We start from the raw sequence: 20943 nt of genomic DNA on the forward strand, positions 1-20943 counted from the left end.
CTGTTCTCTTCCTCAGTTTTCCTAGGGACAGACAAAATAATCATGAACATCTCAGAAATGTCATGAGAAATAAAACCCAGCAGCTGAAAAGTCACAAGGCCAGCTGTCTCTGCCAGGAGGACATTACAGATAGACTGGATCCCAAGCTGAGGTTCAACCAGAGTTGAGAGATGACCACCGTGCAAGATCTAATCAGAAGTGTTGAGAATGGTATCTGGGATTCTTACTATCAATTACGTTAAACATGAGATAGTTAAACATGAGATCTTGGAATTGAGGGATCAATTAAGTTAAACATGAGATCTTGGAATTGAGGGATCACCCATTAGGCCAGAGAAACTCCAGACCTGAAGGCAGAGCCCTGTCTCCCTTCCCCTTTGTGAACATGCTCTCATCTTCATCAGTTCTTGGTACTTGTCCTATACTGGGTTAGCCAAGAGTGTAAAAAAATATGGCTCCTATACTCCAAAGCCTCTCCCTGACATGGCTGGGTTGAGTGTGAACCATTCATTCCCTATTCTGGGTTCTGTATTCACTGGATGCCCTATTATGTACCAGGTACTAAGATTTGGATTATTGGTCAGTCTCTCAGAAATGGAATAGTGCATTTTTATTACTGAAAATATGAGTTAGAATTAAGTAAAACCAGAGGTTTCCTTTGATCGCTTGGAGTTGGCTTTGTGTACTCTTGATACATTGGGGGACTGTAGGTAGGAGGAAGAATAGAAGAGCCGGACTATGAGAACATCGTATTTTGCTGATTAGGATTCCTTAAGAAAGCTTGCCAGAATTTCTCGTAGCATATGCGGTGTGGCTTCCTGCTAGTGTCATACCAAGTGCTGCCCCTCATCCCTTCCTCCTGGCAACAGAGGTCATTAGTCTTTGAAGAGTGAAGAGGAGGAAGACTTGTAGATTCCTAGAAATAGCGTGGCTTCCATGTGTGTACTGTTTGTTTGTTTACTTTTTCTCCCCCGGTATGTTAAGTAAAGATAAATCTTTCTAAAGTTTAGCTCAACATTTTAAAAATACAGACAGCTCTGTCTATGCATGTTCAGTACATGTCTGTCTCTCCCTGTATAGTTTTTTATAAGAGATTTTTTTTAAATTGATTAATTTATTTTGGGCTACATTGGGTCTTTGTTGCTGTGTGGGCTTTTTCTAGTTATGGCAAGTGGGAGCCTCTCTGCGGTGGCTTCTCTTGTTGCGGAGCACAGGCTCTAGGCACGCGGACTTCAGTAGTTGTGGCACATGGGCTCAGTAGTTGTGGCTCGTGGGCTCTAGAGCACAGGCTCAGTAGTTGTGGTGCGTGGGCTTAGTTGCTCCGCGGCATGTGGGCTCTTCCTGGACCAGGGCTCGAACCCATGTCCCCTGCATTGGCAGGCGGATTCTTAACCACTGTGCCACCAGGGAAGTCCCATGTATAGATTTTTAAATACCTTTTTCTGATTAAAAGTTATGAGTGGTCGTAGTAGCAAATTTGGAGAAATAGAAAATGTAGAAAGAAGAAAAATAAAAGACAAGTTACAGTAGACCAGAGACAATCTTTACTGACCATTTCATCATATGACTGTCACCTTTTAAATATAATATTCTATCATATAACATAAAAAATACAAATTGGAATCACACTGTGCATATATAATGCTTTTAGCAGTCTTCTTTCACATAACAATACAGTGTCTATTTTATGTTACTCAGGTTCTTCTAAAGTGCAACTTTTTTGGGTCATGTATTGTGTAGGTCAGCCCCCTATTCCCAGATCCATAGACTGATTTCAGTTCTTCATCATTCTAGAAAGCACTCAGGTGAACATCCCCATGGGACAGGATAGCAGAGGTTTAGAGTGTACATTTTGGAGTTAAGCAAGTTATAATTAAACTGCTTGTCCATTTGACTTTACACAAATTATTTAAGCCCGTCTAGTCTTCTATCTCATTATCTGTAGTAATAGCCTCTGCCTCTGTAATAATAGGAGGATTAAATGAAAAGATGCATGTGGGTTGCTGAGTCCAGAGCCTCCACATGTTAGTCACTAAATGTTAGCTGTTGTTATTTTTAATTTTTTTAATAAATTTATTTATATTTATTTTTGGCTGCGTTGGGTCTTCATTGCCATGCAGGGGCTACTCTTTGTTGCAGTGCGTGAGCTTCTCTTTGCGGTGGCTTCTCTTGTTGCGGAGCACGGGCTCTAGGCGCGTGGGCTTCAGTAGTTGTGGCGTGCAGGCTCAGTAATTGTGGTGCATGGCTTAGTTGCTCCGTGGCATGTGGGATCTTCCCAGACCAGGGCTTGAACCCATGTCCCCTGCACTGGCAGGTGGATTCTTAACCACTGTGCCACTAGGGAAGTCCCTATTTTTAATTTTTATATGCATATTTAATTATTTCCTTAGGGTTTATTTTAAGATGTTGAATTGCTGGGTCAAGGTATGTACATGTTTTCAAGGCCTTTAATTGATATTCCCAAATTTGCTGTCAGCAAAGTCTGAGGTGAGTGTCCTTTACCACACACATCCTTGCCATACTCTATTACTTTTTTGCATTTAAATTATAAGTATTTTTAAAAAATAATTCTGGTGGAAGCTGACCATTTTTCCTATGTTTCTTGCCGGTTTTTATTCTTTAATGAATTGCCTGTTTGTGTTCTTTCCCTAGTTTTCTATTGATGTATTCATCTTTTGAATTTAAAACCTTTTTAGGTATGGAGGCTATGTTACCAATATTTTTTTTCAGATTATCATCTTGAACTTTATTTATGGTACTTTTGTTTTTGTTTTGTCTTATGAATATTTAAAATTTTCATGAATTCACATCTTTTATGAAGTCAGTCTTTTTCGTATATGGATTATGCCCTCAAAGACCTTACCCGTTTCAGGACTACAAAACCTTTTTATTTTCCTTAAAATCCATCTGGAATATATTCATGCAAAAAGGAAACTAACTCTCCTTTTCCTCAAATACTTATCTGATTGACAAATAACCATGTAAGGAGAAAATTTCTCCCTTTCCACTACTTTAAATATCACCATATAGTCATTCTCTTATACATGTTGGGGTCCAGTGAAGGAGTTTTCACACATATTTTTCTAAAGGAAAACAGATTCTTTTTCTGTTTTTCTGCAATTCTCAGTCTTTAAAAAAATAAATCGTCTTCATTTTTTAATGTTTGTTTTTCTCTTGATTCTTTGCATTATAGCAAAATTCTAAAACTTGCACCCTATATCCATGCCATTTATTTAAATTTCTTTTGGGCTGATTTTTTTTTTGCTGCTTATAATGCAAATTTTAATTGCATAATTGAATTTTCAGTGTTTTTACTAACTTATTTAGCTCTTTTCATTTCTGCCTTTCAGCTGTCACCTTTATTATTTCAGCCTGTTTCTTTTTTTGCTTTGATTTCTTATTTCACAACACCCATATTTTTCTGAATTTTATTTATAATACAGAACAGATGCTTTCTGAAGTGTTTTTAGAGTGCTTTGGTTTCTGTGTTTCATGAAAACAAGTATTTTATCAGCTTTTTTATCTTCTTTTTCATTAAACCTAAACACAGAGACGTTTATAAATCTTTGCAGTTAACTTCACTGTGGGTAGATTCTCCTTGCTCTGCTGCAGTTTTCCTGGGTCCTGTTAGAATCACTGTCTCACATGATATTAGAGCACTGTTGTACATGGTTCCATCCAACTTTCTGGCGCTCTTAAATCTTTCATTTAGTGTGGACCTACCTGTACTCATGAAAAGTTTTCTCCTGGTTCTGCTATTTGGTCATGGTTCTGGGAGAAGTGGAGTTACTTCCTGGTTAATCTGAAGTGTGCTGTGGTTCTTCACTTGTCACTGTCATGTTTCTTCTAGGACTTTCCCCTTCTGAATTCACTTCCCTTTGTATAAGCAGACACCCCTCCACTTCTGTCCCAGTCTCATTTCACTGCCCGGATTGTAATCTCAGGACACTGAGCTGTGCTCTGGTTGGGTAGGAGCAGTGCAGCATGGCACCCCTCCCTGGGGTGGCTTCGGCTATACTTTAGGGTGGGCGAAAGGCCGTCGCCTATCACATTCTTCCCCCAGGTGGGTCTTCCTCCGGGCTTCACCTGAGCTTTGCCTGGTGGATATTCCTCTGGGGACAGGCAGAATGTTCACTGTGAGCCTCATTTTCTGTGCTGTTGAAACTTTCTGTCCCTTCGTGTGTGTATGTGTGTGTGTCTTTTATTAGTTTCTCACAGTGGTGGTGAAGGAATGAAAGTTTAGTGTTGCTATTTTTTTCTCTTCTTATCCTGTAACTTTTTCCAGTTTTGTTTTGATTTTATTTTTTGTTTGTTTTGCTAATGTTTAAAGTAAGGTTGGTGCTGTAGAGAACACATGGAAGGTATTAAATTGCGATGCTTTAAAGCACCAAGTTACAGTAGAATGCCTTACCCACTGATATCTGATCCAGCCATGAACCATCCTTCTTACTCCTCTGGGACCTTCATTTCTCACACCCTTTCACAGCGCAGCATAAATAAAAGCAAGCAAGAGCTTCTTCCCTAAGAAACCCTAATAGATATTTTTCATGACAACTTCTAAGACCTAAAGGCTTGCAGAAACAGCCCCAAGGTTTGAAGACTAGTCTCATGGAAGCAGCAGAGTCATGCACGTTGTATACTTCCAATTTTAGCCACCAGTGAAGAGGAGCAGACAAATGATGACCAGGACTGGGAGAGAGTAGACTGCTTGGATGAAAGATTGATCCTTCTGGGAACTAGTAAGGTCACTATTAACCACAATCTGGACTTGCCAGAGAATGGAGACCACAGATGGATGCTCATCTTCCTGTCTGCTCTTCCCACTGTCATCTTTGCTTATAGGGATGCTTCAGGCAGGTTCTCCTAAGACAGGGACTTGAGACAGCATTAGCTTTTGGATCTCAGAACAGAAGTGGCTGTAAGTACTCTGGATTCTTAGGCAGTAGATATGGAAGGTGTTTAAAGTTTTTAAGAGGTACAACTTTTATAATCAGAAAAAAATTGATAAGCAGATTTGCTTATCAAATTGCCAAGTATTAAATCTAGCCTTGCAAGAATTGCCTGTAGGATAAATAAAACGAAGTCTTAATTTACACAGAGGATAGTATACTTACGTGAACAACTTCCTCAAAGATGTAATGGAGATGAAGGATGTGAAAGGCTCAAGAAGATTTTAGAAAAAGACAAACAAAATACAACTAATGTTTAAATGCAGGAAAGCAAGATGATATTTTCTTTGGAATGACATATAGATCACTGGAACAGACAGGAGAATCTAGAACTAGGACCCACTCATATATGGTCAATTGATCTGTGATAAAGGTGTCAGAATAATTCAATAGGGAAAGGACATTTGTTTCAACAAATGGTACTAGTACAACTGGACATCCATATGAGAAAAAAATAAATTCAACCCTTATCTTAAACTATATACAAAAACTAACTCAAAATAGATTATAGTCCTAAACCTAAGAGATAAAACTATTAAACTTCAAGAAGAAAACACACAAAGCAGGAACCAAAAAAGAAAAATCTGATAAACTGAACTTTACCCAAATAAAAAAAAGCTTCTGCTCCTAAAAATATATTAAGAAAGAGAAAAGACAAGCTACAAGAGAAAATATTTGCAAAATATGTATCTGATAAATGATTTGTATCCAGAATGTATTAAAAATAACTCTTGCAATTCAGTAGTCAGAATGTAACCACCCCAGTTTTTAAAATGGACACAAGATTTGAACAAACAGTTCACCAAAGAAAATACACAGATGGCCAAAAAGTACATGAAAAGATGACCAACATCAGTAGTCATTAAGGAAAAGCAAATTTTAACAATGAATTATTTCTACACACCTACTAGAATACCTAAAATTTCAAAATTAAACATATGACCATATCATGTGTTCATGAAGATGTGAAGCAACTAGAGTTCTCCTATTGGCTGGTGGGAATGCAAAATGGCCCAACTGTTTTGGAAAACCATTTGGAAGTTTTGATAAAGTTAAACATATTTATCATATGACCCACTCCTCCATATTTGTACCCAGTTCCACTCCTAGGTATTTACCCAAGAGATGAAAATGTAGTCCATAAGACCTGAATGCAGATATTTATAGCTGCTTTATTTGTAACAGCCAGAAACTGGAAACAACCCAAAGTCTACCAACTAGTCAATGGATATGTCCATAAAATTGAATAGTACTCAGTAATAAAAGGATCAAACTACTGGCCTATGCAACAACAGGGATGGATTTCACAAGTATTATGCTATGGAAAGTGGTTGCCAGGGGCTAGAGATGGAGGGAGAGGGGATTGGCTATGGAGAAAGAGGCACAGGAGAATTTTTGCGGGGGATGGGGGTGATGACGATGACTTACATCTTGATTCTGGTGGTGGTTACCCCATGACTATATATTTATTTGTCAAAAATCATGGAAGTGTATACTTTAAAAGGTTGAGTATATCTCAGTAAACTTGACTTTAAAGCACACACATAGGAGAGGATTCTCAATTTTCCTCCTCAGTAAAAAATGCAAATTAAAGCAGATGACTTTTTTTTTTAACCTATCAGATTGAATAAGATCAAAGTGTTTGATTACACATTGTTGTCAAGGATTTGAGGAAGGAGTCACACTCATTCTTAAATGTAATGGTACAACCTTTGGGAGGTTAGTTGAGCAGTATCTTTCAAAATTAAAAATGCACATACTTTTTGACTCAGAAATTCCACTTATAGGAATTTTTTCTCTAGGTAAGACATATACAACGCAACAGTGGTTTATATCATTGTTTACCATAGCAACAACCAGTGAACAGCCTTCATCTCCATGAATGGGGGCATTAACCATGGTACAGTGAAGTACTGTAAGGTAGTGTTATTATATGGAACAGTTTCTTAAGATATTGTTAAATGAAAATAGCAGTGCACAGAACGACATCTATAATGTGCTTCCATTTGTGTTTTTAGAAAGCTGTACGTATTCATAAAACTGCTTGTTTATGAACATACTGTTAGAGATTGCATACATGCACGAAACCATTATTGAGTCATCTCTGGCACAGGAAAGCATTACCTTTTGATGTTTATCTAATTGTTTTGCTTGAATTTTTTTTTTTTTTGGCCGTGTTCATATATTACCTTCTCAATTGAAGAGAAAAAGGTTTTTTTAAAATTTTTTGAATTATATTTTATTTTATTATACAGCACGTTCTCATCAGTCATCAGTTTATACACATCAGCGTATACATTGTCAATCCCAATCACCCAATTCAGCACACCACCACCACCACCCTGCCGCTTTCCACCCTTGGTGTCTATACCTTTGTTCTCTACATCTGTGTCTCAATTTCTGCCCTGCAAACTGGTTCGTCTGTACCATTTTTCTAGGTTCGACATATATGTGTTAATATACAATATTTGTTTTTCTCTTTCTGACTTAGTTCACTCTGTACGACAGTCTCTAGATCCATCCACGTCTCAACAGATGACCGAATTTCATTCCTTTTTATGGCTGAGTCATATTCCATTGTATATATATACCACATCTTCTTTATCCATTCATCTGTCGATGGGCATTTAGGTGGCTTCCATGACCTGGCTATTGTAAATAGTGCTGCAATGAACATTGGGGTGCATGTGTCATTTTGAATTATGGTTTTCTCTGGGTATATGCCCAGTAGTGGGATTGCTGGATCATATGGTAATATTATTTTTAGCTTTTTAAGGAACCTCCATACTGTTCTCCATAGTGGCTGTATTAATTTACATTCCCACCAACAATGCAAGAGGGTTCCCTTTTCTCCACAACCTCTCCAGCATTTGTTGTTTGTAGATTTTCTGATGATGCCCATTCTCAGTGGTGTGAGGTGATACCTCATTGTAGTTTTGATTTGCATTTCTCTAATAATTAGTGATGTTGAGCATCTTTTCATGTGCTTCTTGGCCATCTGTTTGTCTTCTTTGGAGAAACGTCTATTTAAGTCTTCTGCCCATTTTTGGATTGGGTTGTTTGTCTTTTTAATATTGAGCTGCATGAGCTGTGTATGTATTTTGGAGATTAATCCTTTGTCTGTTGATTCATTTGCAAATATTTTCTCCCATTCTGAGGGTTGTCTTTTTGTCTTGTTTATGGTTTCCTTTGCTGTGCAAAAGCTTTGAAGTTTCATTACATGCCATTTGTTTATTTTTGTTTTTATTTCCATTACTATAGGAGGTGGATCAAAAAAGATGTTGCTGTAAGTTATGTCAAAGATTGTTCTTCCTATGTTTTCCTCTAAGAGTTTTATAGTGTCCAGTCTTACATTTAGCTCTCTAATCCATTTTGAGTTTATTTTTGTGTATGGTGTTAGGGAGTGTTCTAATTTCATTCTTTTACATGTAGCTGTCCAATTTTCCCAGAACCACTTACTGAAGAGACTGGCTTTTCTCCACTGCATATCGTTGCCTCTTTGTCATAGATTAGTTGACCATAGGTGCGTGGGTTTATCTCTGGGCTTTCAATCCTGTTCCATTGATCTATATTTCTGGTTTTGTGCCAGTACCATATTGTCTTGATTACTGTAGCTTTGTAGTACAGTCTGAAGTCAGGGAGTCTGATTCCTCCAGCTCTGTTTCTTTCCCTCTAGACTGCTTTGGCTACTTGGGGTCTTTTGTGTCTCCATACACATTTTAAGAGTCTTTATTCTAGTTCTATAAAAAATGCCATTGGTTGTTTGATAGGGATTGCATTGAATCTGTAGATTGTTTTGGGTAGTATCGCTATTTTCACATTATTGATTCTTCCAATCTAAGAACATGGTATATCTCTCCATCTGTTGGTATCATCTTTAATTTCTTTCATCAGTATCTTATAATTTTCTGCATACAGGTCTTTTGTCTCCGTACATAGGTTTATTCCTAGGTATTTTATTCTTTTTGTTGCAGTGGTAAACGGGAGTGTTTCCTTAATTTCTCTTTCAGATTTTTCATCATTAGTGTATAGGAATGCAAGAGATTTCTGTGCATTAATTTTGTATCCTGCAACTTTAACAAATTCACTGTTTAGCTCTAGTAGTTTTCTGGTGGCATCTTTAGGATTCTGTATGTATAGTATCATGTCATCTGCAAACAGTGACAACTTTACTTCTTCTTTTCCAATTTGTATTCCTTTTATTTCTTTTTCTTCTCTGATTGCCGTGGCTAGGACTTCCAAAACTATGTTGAATAATAGTGGTGAGAGTGGACATTCTTGTCTTGTTCCTGATCTTAGAGGAAATGCTTTCAGTTTTTCACCATTGAGAATGATGTTTGCTGTGGGTTTGTTTTATATGGCCTTTATTATGTTGAGGTAGGTTCCCTCTTTGCCCACTTTCTGGAGAGTTTTTATTGTAAATGGGTGTTGAATTTTGTCAAAAGCTTTTTCTGTATCTATTGAGATTATCATATGGTTTTTCTTCTTCATTTTCTTAATATGGTGTATCACATTGATTAATTTGCATATATTGAAGAATCCTTGAATCCCAGGGATAAATCCCACTAGATCATGGTATATGATCCTTTTGATGTGTTGTTGGATTCCGTTTGCTAGTATTTTGTTGAGGATTTTTGCATCTATATTCATCAATGATATTGTTCTATAATTTTCTTTTTTTGTAGTATCTTTGTCTGTTTTTGGTATCAGGGTGATGGTGGCCTCATAGAATGAGTCTGGGAGTGTTCCTTCCTCCACAGTTTTTTAGAAGAGTTTGAGAAGGATGGGTGTTAGCTCTTCTCTAAATGTTTGATAGAATTCACCTGTGAAGCCATCTGCTCCTAGACTTTTGTTTGTTGGAAGAATTTTTATCACAGTTTCAATTTCATTACTTGTGATTGGTCTGTTCCTATTTTCTATTTCTTCCTGGTTCAGTCTTAGAAGGTTATACCTTTGTAAGAATTTGTCCATTTCTTCCAAGTTGTCCATATTTTTGGCATAGGGTTGCTTGTAGTAGTCTCTTAGGATGCTTTGTATTTCTGTGGTGTCTGTTGTAACTTCTCCTTTTTCATTTCTAATTTTATTGATTTGAGTCCTCTCCCTCTTTTTCTTGATGAGTCTGTCTAGTGGTTTATTAATTCTGTTTATCTTCTCAAAGAACCAGCTTTAGTTTTATTTATCTTTGCTATTGTTTCTTTGTTTCTATTTCATTTATTTCTGCTCTGATCTTTACGATTTCTTTCCTTCTACTAACTTGGGATTTGTTTGTTCTTCTTTAATTCCTTTAGGTGTAAGTTTAGATTGTTTATTTTTCTTGTATAGCTATAAACTTCCCTCTTAGAACTGCTTTTGCTGCATCCCATAGGTTTTGGGTCATCGTGTTTTCATTGTCATTTGTCTCTAGGTATTTTTTGATTTCCTCTTTGATTTTCAGTGATCTCTTGGTTATTTAGTAACGTATTGTTTAGCCTCTATGTGTTTCTATTTTTTACAGGTTTTTTCCTGTAATTGGTATCTACTGTTATAGCGTTGTGGTCAGAAAAGATGCTTGATATGATTTCAGTTTTCTTAAATTTACTGGGGCTTGATTTGTGACCCAAGATGTCATCTGTCCTGGATAATGTTCTGTGCGCACTTGAGAAGAAAGTGTAATCTGCTGTTTTTGGATGGAACGTCCTATAAATATCAGTTAAATCTATCTCATCTGTTGTGTCATTTAAATCTTGTGTTTCCTTATTGATTTTCATTTTGGATGATCTGTCCATTGGTGTAAGTTAGGTGTTAAAGTCCCTCACTATTATTGTGTTACTGTTGGTTTCCTCTTGTATAGCTGTTAGAAGTTGCCTTATGTATTGTGGTGCTCCTATTTTGGTTGCATATATATTTATAATTGTTATATCTTCTTCTTGCATTGATCCCTTGATCATTATATAGTGTCCTTCCTTGTGTCTTGTAACATTCTTTATTTTAAAGTCTATTTTATCTGATATGAGTATTGCTACTCCAGCTTTCTTTTGATTTCCATTTGCATGGAATTTCTTTTTCCATCCCCTCACTTTCAGTCTCTGTGTGTCCCTAGGTCTGAAGTGGTTCTGTTGTAGACAGCATATATATGGGTCTTGTTTTTGTCTCCATTCAGCGAGCCTGTGTCTTTTGGTTGGAGCATTTAATCCATTCACGTTTAAGGTAATTATCGATATGTATGTTCCTATGACCTTTTTCTTAATTGTCTTGGGTTTGTTTTTGTAGGTCCTTTTTTTCTCTTGTGTTTCTCACTTAGAGAAGTTCCTTTAGCATTTGTTGTAGAGCTGGTTTGGTGGTGCTGAATTCTTTTAGCTTTTGCTTGTCTGTAGAGCTTTTGATTTCTCCACTGAGTCTGAATGAGATCCTTGAACGGTAGAGTAATCTTGGTTGTAGGTTCTTCCTCTTCATCATTTTATATATGTCTTGCCACTCCCTTCTGGCTTGTAGAGCTTCTGTTGAGAAATCAGCTGTTAGCCTTATGGGAGTTCCCTTGTATGTTATTCGTCATTTTTCTCTTGCTGCTTTCAATAATTTTTCTTTGTGTTTAATTTTTGCCAATTCGATTACTATGTGTCTCGGCATGTTTCTCCTTGAGTTTATCCTGTATGGGACTCTCTGCACTTCCTGGACTAGGGTGGCTATTTCCTTCCCCATGTTAGCGAAGTTTTCCTTTTCTTTTTTTTTTTGCGGTACGTGGGCCTCCGGACGCGCAGGCTCAGCGGTCACAGCTCACAGGCCCAGCTGCTCTGCAGCGTGTGGGATCTTCCCGGACCGGGGCACGAACCCATGTGCCCTGCATCAGCAGGTGGACTCTCAACCACTGCGCCACCAGGGAAGCCCCATTAGCGAAGTTTTCTACTATAATCTCTTCAAATATTTTCTTGGGTCCTTTCTCTCTCTCTTCTTTTTCTGTGACCCCTATAATTCGAACGTTGGTGCGTTTAACGTTGTTGCAGAGGTCTCTTAGGCTGTCTTCATTTCTTTTCATTCTTTTTTCTTTATCCTGTTCCGTGGCAGTGAATTCCACCATTCTGTCTTTCAGGTCACTTATTCGTTCTTCTGCCTCAGTTATTCTGCTATTGATTCCTTCTCGTGTAGTTTTCATTTCAGTTATTGTATTGTTCATCTCCGTTTGTTTGTTCTTTAATTCTTCTATGTCTTTCTTAAACATTTGCATCTTCTCAATCTTTGCCTCCATTCTTTTTTCGAGGTCCTGTATCATCTTCACTATCATTATTCGGAATTCTTTTTCTGGAAAGTTGCCTATCTCCACTTCATTTAGTTGTTTTTCCTGGGTTTTGTTTTTTGGGTTTTTTTTGCGGTATGCAGGCCTCTCACTGTTGTGGCCTCTCCCGTTGCAGAGCACAGGCTCTGGACGCACAGGCTCAGCGGCCACGGCTCACGGGCCCAGCCGCTCCGCGGCATGTGGGATCTTCCCGGACTGGGGCACGAACCCGTGTACCCTGCATCAGTAGGTGGACTCTCAACCACTGCACCACGAGGGAAGCCCTTTCCTGGGTTTTATCTTGTTCCTTCATCTGGCAGATAGCCCTCTGCCTTTTCATCTTGTCTGTCTTTCTGTGAATGGGTTTTTTTTTCCCCAGGCTGCAGGATTGTAGTTCTTGCTTCTGCTGTCTACCTTCTGGTGGATGCAGCTATCTAAGAGGCTTGTGCAAGTTTCCTGGTGGTAGGGACTGTTGGTGGGTAGAGCTGGGTGTTGCTCTGGTGGGCAGAGCTCAGTTAAACTTTAATCCGCTTGACTTCTGATGGGTGGGGCTAGGTTCCCTCCCTGTTGGTTGTTTGGCCCAAGGCAACCCAACACTGGAGCCTACCTGGGCACCTTGGTGGGGCTAATGGCGGACTCTGGGAGGGCTCTCGCCAAGGAGTACTTCCCAGAAATTCTTCTGCCAGTGTCCTAGTCCCCACAGTGAGCTGCAGTCCCCCCGCCTCTGCAGGAGACCCTCCAACACTAGCAGGTAGGTCTGGTTCAGTCTCCCTTGGGGTCACTGCTCGTTCCCCTGTGTCCCTATGCGCACACTACTTTGTGTGTGCCCTCCAAGAGTGGAGTCTCTGTTTCCCCCAGTCCTGTCGAAGTCCTGCAGTCAAATCCCCCTGGCCTTCAAAGTCTGATTCTCTAGGAATTCCTCCTCCCGTTGCTGGACCTACAGGTTGGGAAGCCTGACGTGGGGCTCAGAACCTTCACTCCAGTGGGTGGCCTTCTGTGGTATAAGTGTTCTCCAGTCTGTGAGTCACCCACCCAGCAGTTGTGGGATTTGATTTTACTGTGATGGCGCCCCTCCTACCATCTCATTGTGGCTTCTCCTTTGTCTTTGGATGTGGGGGATCTTTTTTGGTGAGTTCCAGTGTCTTCCTGTCGATGACTGTCCAGCAGCTAGTTGTGATTCTGGTTGTTCTCGCAAGAGGGAGTGAGAGCACGTCCTTCTACTCCGCCGTCTTGGTTCAGGGCACATCAACTTTAATTTTGATACATTGTAGTGTGTCATTAGGAGAGTAGGAGTACATAGGTGACTTTCATAATCCCTTCCTCCAGAAGGTCCTTAGTGTCTCTGTCAGGAGCACAACAGTGGACCTGGGTTTTGCCTGATCCAGTGTGACATTTCTGAGACTACTTCCCCTTGTAACCACCACTTCCAGTCCACATCTCCTGTTTTTCTGAATTCACATGGGAGTAGCTCGTGGAGGAAATGCACTCATTTCGCTGTATCCACGTGATACCTTTTTGTACATTGGACTGCTCCTCTAGCTCTGGTCAGTGTTACTAAGTCCACAATAGTCAAGTGTCCTGGTTAGGAGAGATATGTACTGAGTTCTGAAGAAAATTGTCAAATATGTCTCTGCATCATATGCCAGGAAGCTTCTGTAAGTGAAGGGAGCATCGATAGGGAGGGATGGCAATTGGCAACAGTTTCTGAAAACGGGGTAGCTTGGGAGGCTGTATTCAATTTAGTTTGGACATTAAATGAATTAAAGTGGACGTGCTTAAGTTACGAACCTTGCCTCATCAGTGCTATAAAAACCCCTTTAGCCAGGCTGTAATTTGACTCCCCTCTCTGTAATGTTGTACAATATTCCTATGGTTACAGAGCCTGTATAAGTGGAAGCTAATCATTAGTTTGCTAAATGTGGTTCATGGAACAGTTCACAACTTCCAGACCTGCCAAATGCTGCTTGTTTAGTGTCCTGTTCACTCTTCTTGGGTAGAAGTTGGTTTGTTTCACAGAAGAATGTACAGTAACATTTGTCTCGTGTCCAGGAACCACAAACTATGGCAGCTCTCCATGCTTCTTGGAGATGCAGAGGGAAAAAGGTCACATTAAGCAAAGTTTTTTGGTACATACACTTCCACAGGAAGAAACCATTAAAGGAGTGGGAGATGGCAAAGCAAGAAAAGAATTAAAGCTGGAGAGGTTTTGGATATTTGGAAAACCATACTTTGTTACTTTTCAGAAATGTGCTGTGATTGAACTCTGGAGTTCACAGTTCTGTGGCCCCAGAAATAAAATCATGCTCTTTAGGTTCTTCCTTGTTTGTTTCATATGAAAGACAGGCTTTATTATTGTCCAGGATCACCTGCAAACAAACAGCCATACTGCCATTAGGAACCAAACACTTATTGAACCAGGGCCCTATCCTCTCATCTTGCATCGTGTGTTAGGGGAACACACAGAGAGCTGTAGGTACCAGCTGGATTTGTGTCCTTACTTGGGGATTAGGGCCTAAATCCTTAAGCCACTCATGATTATTTGGCCTCTTCCTACTAGGATGAAAGTGGGTTCTTTCCCATTTAATAGAAAATGTATTGTGCCCACCTGTGACTCATTCCCCTTCCCAGCCGAATGGCTGTGGGCCCTGCAGAAGGAATCTCTTTCTTCTCAGAGACTGTCCAGAAAGAGACAGTCTGGTGGCTGTCTCTACTATATCATTTAGACCTCTGAATTATAAAAAACAGAAAACCTGACCTCAACTAGCTTAAGGAAATTTATTGGCTTACGTGATTAAAAAGGCATGGCGAGACGCAAGGGCTCAAACCATGTCACCCAGACCTGCTCTCTCTGCCTCTCTCACCTTGGCTGTGTCTGTCAGGCTCTCCTCTCACGCTTCACACTGTGGCACCTAGAGCAGCAGTATAACCTCCCAGTGCAAGCACAGCAGGAGACAGCAGGTGTCTTTTCCCCTGTCCTGGAAAAGTCCTGGATAAATCCTGGATTTCATGCTGCCCAGTCTTGGACCACCTTGAACCAGTCCCGGGGTCTAGAGACGTCTCATTCCCCACCCCTGGAAGGATGGGGCCTCCCCTGAGTAGGTGTGAGAAAAGGGTAGCAGCCCAGCTGAAAAGAGGAACGGGAGCTGGGAGGCACATCGCCAGAAGCTGGATTCCCCCTTCAGTGCCCTGAGAGACTCTACTTCCAACCACCTCGCCAGCCAGAAGACGGAGGTCTGCTGGTTTGTGAAACAGTTCAGCCTCTGCCTCGTACTCTCGCCTGCCTGTGTGCCGCTCAGAAAGACTGCAAGGATTATTTCTCTTTTACAGTACACATTTATCTGAAATGCACACATTTGTTTGGAAGTCCACACAAGAGGAAACAAAGGAAGAAGTGATCAGGAGTTGATATCATTACGGTGGTTTTATTGCACGTCTTGGTTTAGGGCCATTTAAAATAGATAAGTAATGGAATCAAGTCATAGTTTAGAAAATATAAAACCCACAATTCTACCACTCTAACCTCACCACTCTTTTCAGTGTAGAGTATTTCCTTTCAGCCTTTGTTCATTTGAGTTTCTCACAAAACTTTTCAGTCTTTCTTTTGCTTGACATTACATGATAATTCGGGCGTTTTCCATTTTGCTATATAGTTACCATTATCATGTAAATGCGACATGATATTCCATCAGGAAGATACCATGATGAACTTAATCATTCCATCATGGGCTGTATAGGTTGTTCTTTTAAAATTTGTTCTGCGCCAAAAAAAAAAAATTGTTCTGCTGTTTTCAAGAGCAGTGTATGTTGAACATGTGGGATGTGTGTAACTTTCTCATGCCTTATCTTATTTCCTGAGGATGGGTTGTGAGAAGTGGGATTACTGCTTCAAAGTGTATAAACCTTTTTAGGACCTGATACGTATTGCCAAATTGTTTTTCAGATCTGTTGCATTTATCTCATCTGCTTCCAGCAGTTTCTTAGAGGATTAGTTTCATTGCATTTTTGCTAGCAGTAAATATTTGGATTTTTAAACATTTTTCTAATTTAATGAGGAAAAAATAGGTGTCCTTTTTTACTTTGGATTTCTTTGTTTAGTAGGGAGGTTGAATGCTTTTATGTATGCTTGGGTTTTAGCTGTATTTTCTGCTCTGTTTTACCCATTGTCTCTTCTTCATTTTAGACCCCAAAACAGCTTCTGAAACAGAAACGGATATCTGCGCCGAGTGGGAGATAAAGACCATCACTAGTGCTTTGAAAACCTACCTAAGGTAGGGACTTTCCATTTGCGGTGCATGATGCCAGCTTGTTGTCATGCAATCAGGAAGAAAGTTTTATTTTCAGCCTCCAGAGAGCTGTTGGGTGGGTGTTTGAGATGTGGAAACAGCTTATGTGTGGGTGCAATTAGCTCAGCTGGTCAAACCGATTATAAATCATCCCTAGTTGATGGGTTGCCATTGAGCAGTGGTGCCATGAGTGATGTAGGAAGCTTTGCTCTTTTTGAGAAGCCACTATGATGATTAGCCTTTAACAGAACCTCAAATGTGGAATTCCCTGCAATCCCCGAATAATCTGCTAAAAAAACAAGAGATTGCGTATCCTATTCTGTTGAGTATGCGTGATTACATACCCTACGTATTTGGGGAGCTCTGCGCCTTGCACAGATAGAGTATACTGCTGACATTGCTCCTCAAAAATGAGAGCTTTATGACGCTCCTTTTTGATTCCTTCTGCTTAGATTGGAGAATATGACTTCATTGGAGAGGAGACTGCTTTCCTTGTAATATTACGTGTAATATTCCTGCTACCTCCCACCCCTCCCTTGGTTATTAAGGGAGTGGGTGATTGACCAGCTGCTCACATCTCAGTTTCCCGAGTAGACCGAAAGCCATGCTGGATGTGAAGTATAGGCGTATGGTAGTTCTCCACTGTAGTTCTTCTCACACAGGAAAGTGGGGGTCTAGTCTTAAACAAAGAGGAGAACTATAATCACGAATTGCATAAGCATTTGTACAAGTTTGTCAAGATTTAGTTGTCTCGAAAGCCACAGAAAAGGAATTGGTGATGCAGGTTTTATTGGCTGTTAGGGAATTGCTGGAAGGCTCTTGGAGTCAAGAGTGAGATGTCATGCAAGTGATGACTAAGAGTTGAATCAGGGGATCCGATGAGAATAAAATAAAATCTGAACCAAGACTTATGGATCGTCTGTTGAGAAGCTTATCATTTAGACTATCAGTAAAAAACCCTCAAGTTTACAGTTAAACATATTCATAAAACATATTCATATCCCAAATACTACCATTGTAGTTTACACAAAACCAAATGGTAGAGGTTTGTATTTGGTACTTATTTGTGCATGTTGATATTGATTAGCTAATGGACAATAAGTATAAAATATAAATATATTTTAAATAGCAGATAAAATTTGATTGTATCATGCCTAATATTAAGGGTTCTAGTCCTTTGGCATTCTGGAGCAACACTCCATAGTGAATTTGCCACAAAAACACCTACAAAAGTCTTGCATAGTGTATCGAGATGAAGTGAGTAAGGTGCCAGGAAGATGAGAGTTTAAGAGCAGGTGATTGCAAATGTTGGGTTAGTTGCCTGTTTCTCAGACACATCTTAAAATGCTCTTGTGGAGGGCGAGTCACTGACTGAAAAGGAAATCTCTCAGTTTGTGCTAGACTTTTGCATTAGCACTTTTCTGATTGTGACTCTATGAGACATAAGTTGTATCCATTCCCTTAAAAAGGAGAAAGAATGAACATTTCAGGTGAAATCTCAGGACCCTTTCAAAAGGAAACTAAGTTGGACTAAACTGAGTTGCTGTTGTTTGCCTGTGATCTTTGTCTTTGAGAAATGTAATACAGTCTGGCCGCCTCTAGGCTTCTAGGTAGCGAGAATAGGATTGTTTTCATTAAGCTGACTAGTGTGTATCCTTTTATTTCAGAATGCTTCCAGGACCACTCATGATGTACCAGTTTCAAAGAAGTTTCATCAAAGCAGCAAGTAAGTTTTCTTTTCACCACATTTTTAAGGGGAAAGGAATAGATTTTTCTATTTCAAAGAACAGTCAGTGTCCCAAAATAAGTATTACCTAATCCCTCGTATTCTGCATGTAAACTACCCACATAAACACTCATGAGACTGTCACAGAATAAAAGCAAAACCAAGTCAGATTGCTAAGGGCCTTGTTAGCACGTTGAATTTACAGTCGAGGGGAAAAACTTCAGAAGTGAGTTTGGGGGTGACGGAGAGGTGAGAAAAGCAAGTTTGCCTTTCTAATTTTGATTATTGGAGTTCTAACTCCTTGGGTTTTTTCCAGCCCTGGAGTAGCATTTTTCGGAATGAATCAGACTCTGCCTATTACCTAAATTGAGCATCGGACGTATTTCCCTGAATCTGGCACCATTTATATAACTTCCCAGTCCTCTTTCCATCATGGCTTGCATTTATAGCTTCTGATCTTTCTTCAGCTATATCATCTAAGCCCTGAGCGTCATATTACTGGTATTAAAATACATAGGGTTTAGGTGCAAGCCACCCTAAGTATACTGGACTCTATGTGGGTCAGGCCACCTATAAGGGGCAGTAAGATTCTCTATCAGATTTAAGTCTGGCATGAATCCCCACCATGCTATTATGTCCATAGCCTGTGCCTCTCCCTGTTTCCTTTAAGCCGTCAGAGTTTGTTTACCCTGGTAGCTACTACTGGCCTAATTTAGGAGTACCTCTATTCTGGTGGCCTTATCCACACATAGCTGTCCCCGTAACGCAGGAGAAAGACCTGGGAGAAAGCTGGAAGTGAAGGTGCTGTTTATGTGATTTCTTTCTCTGAGAAATTCCAAACCCACAGCAACCATTCCCTAATTAAACCTCACCTCAGTCCTATAAATAAGTGTGATGAGTGCCATCGATGTATTTCCCAGAGAAACGAAGCCATGTACCCAAGTTCAACCAAGGGAACGTGACAGTCCATGATTTAGGTTATAGGTTGGCAGAAACATTTCCTTATTTTATCTGCCATTCCTTTCTTCTCCCAGGCTGGTTTTCACACATGACTTGAGAATGAATGGACATTTCCCTTGATGTCTTTGATGCTGTCTCGAGGTGTTATTTTGATATTTGAGACCCTCGCAAGGCTGTTCATGTACAATTTGTTTATCCCTTGACGAGTACATGAAGTTCCTTCCTTCCTTGAAATGAAGCTGCCACTCTGTATAGCCAGCTGCTCCCGAGTTTGTTCCTGCTCCGAGTATGCAGTTGACTGGCTCCATTTCATCACGTCATCATTTTGGCGTGAACTTTTTGATGGTCATTTTTTTTTTCATAGTTGCTTATTCACATCTTTATTTAACAAACATTTATTGGGCACCGGCCACATACCTATCACCGTGTTAGGCACTGGCTCGAAGGGAAAATGGAGGCCCAGAAGTGTTAACTGACTTGCTACAAGTCCCTTGCTGAGAACCTCAACTTTTTGATGCCTGTTGGTCTCAGAAGGTAACTTCTGATTTTTAAAGTGAGATCAGTCATGTTTCTTAATGACCTCTGTTACGGAAAGCAGCATTAAAAGCACTTTTAGATCTACTCAGTCTAGTCACAAGTACACAGAACAGGATCTTATACCTCTGAGAAATCCTCAGTCTCTTGTTCCCAACATTTGGTTTTCTCTGATTTTTGTCTTATAAACTGGTTTAACTGTGGTCCTGATCCAGTATCGCCTCCCTCCTTCCTTCACAGAGCTGGAGAACCAGGAGTCACGGGTCTCTGAAATCCACAGCCTTGTTCATCGGCTCCCAGAGAAAAATAGGCAGATGTTACAGCTGCTCATGAACCACTTGGCAAAGTAGGTTTAAGACTGATTGCTGGCCTTTCTCTCAGCCCTGGAAACTTCTTATCTTAGCACTAAAGCTGGTCTCAGTTCTGCTTATGTTTCCTTCTCCCACTGTTGCATCAGGTATGCTGGAGGCTCAGGAAAGAAATGTGGGAACTATTAACTGCAGTGGGTAACAGCAGCACATGCCAGATGGGCTTTGCAGCGGAGGCTGGGGAGGTGCCCAGGCCACCAGGCAGAGTTTGCAGGGGGGGGTTGTGTTCTTGTGATGATCACGGCCAATAAGAGTGTGTCCTCCATGATACCAGATCACCAAACAGATTTTTCAGGAGTTACATGTTCTTGTGATGATTAAGAGCAAACAGAAATATGTTACAAGTTTACAGACCTTGGATTTGGAATAAAGAGGCCTGGCTTCTAGAGTTGATTCTGTTCTTAACAAGCCACTTAACTAGCCCTGGACAAGCCACTGACCCCTCGATTCCTTAGTTTCTTCATCTGTCAAATATGGATAGTAGGCTCCCCCTTCTCTATAATGTCATTGATTTTAAATGTTACGTGTATTAAAGCCTTTGAAGAAGTATAAAGAACAGAGGAGAATCAAAGAAAGTCAGTGGGGGCCTGATTTTCCTGCTCGGGATATTTATACTCTTGGAATGGTTTGGATTTTTTGTGTATTTACTGTTGCCTGAGCTGCTTTGGATTGGCCTTGCTGATACCCCTTGCTGTATCAGGCACTACATGTGTGTATGTTCTAACCTTCTCTTAACTTTGATGGATGTTCTTTATTGGAGACTAGCGCATAAGAAAAGACAGACTATAACAGTTAACCTAAATTGTTAAACTCTACATGCTGTGGAACTGACATGTTATAATTTCAGCGCTTACCCACACTTTGTTCTGGCGTT

The 20943-nt window shown here is 40.0% G+C and overlaps 1 protein-coding gene across 8 annotated transcripts in view; it reads left to right on the top strand.

The window, feature by feature from the left end:
- The window catches only part of ARHGAP26 (Rho GTPase activating protein 26), a 469933-nt gene that overhangs the window by 278972 nt on the left and 170018 nt on the right, over nucleotides 1-20943 (top strand). For all 8 annotated transcript variants that reach the window (XR_003004075.1, XM_024752249.1, XM_024752250.1 and 5 more), the window contains 3 exons: nucleotides 16379-16466; nucleotides 18149-18207; nucleotides 19942-20047. Coding sequence is in view for 7 of the 8 variants with exons in the window: in XM_024752249.1 (XP_024608017.1) it covers nucleotides 16379-16466; nucleotides 18149-18207; nucleotides 19942-20047 (253 nt within the window). In the remaining variant the exon portion in view is untranslated. The remainder of the gene's footprint in view (nucleotides 1-16378; nucleotides 16467-18148; nucleotides 18208-19941; nucleotides 20048-20943) is intronic.

This window comes from Neophocaena asiaeorientalis, unplaced genomic scaffold, assembly GCF_003031525.2.
Source record: "Neophocaena asiaeorientalis asiaeorientalis breed wild unplaced genomic scaffold, Neophocaena_asiaeorientalis_V1.1 scaffold204, whole genome shotgun sequence".
Lineage (NCBI taxonomy): Eukaryota > Metazoa > Chordata > Mammalia > Artiodactyla > Phocoenidae > Neophocaena > Neophocaena asiaeorientalis.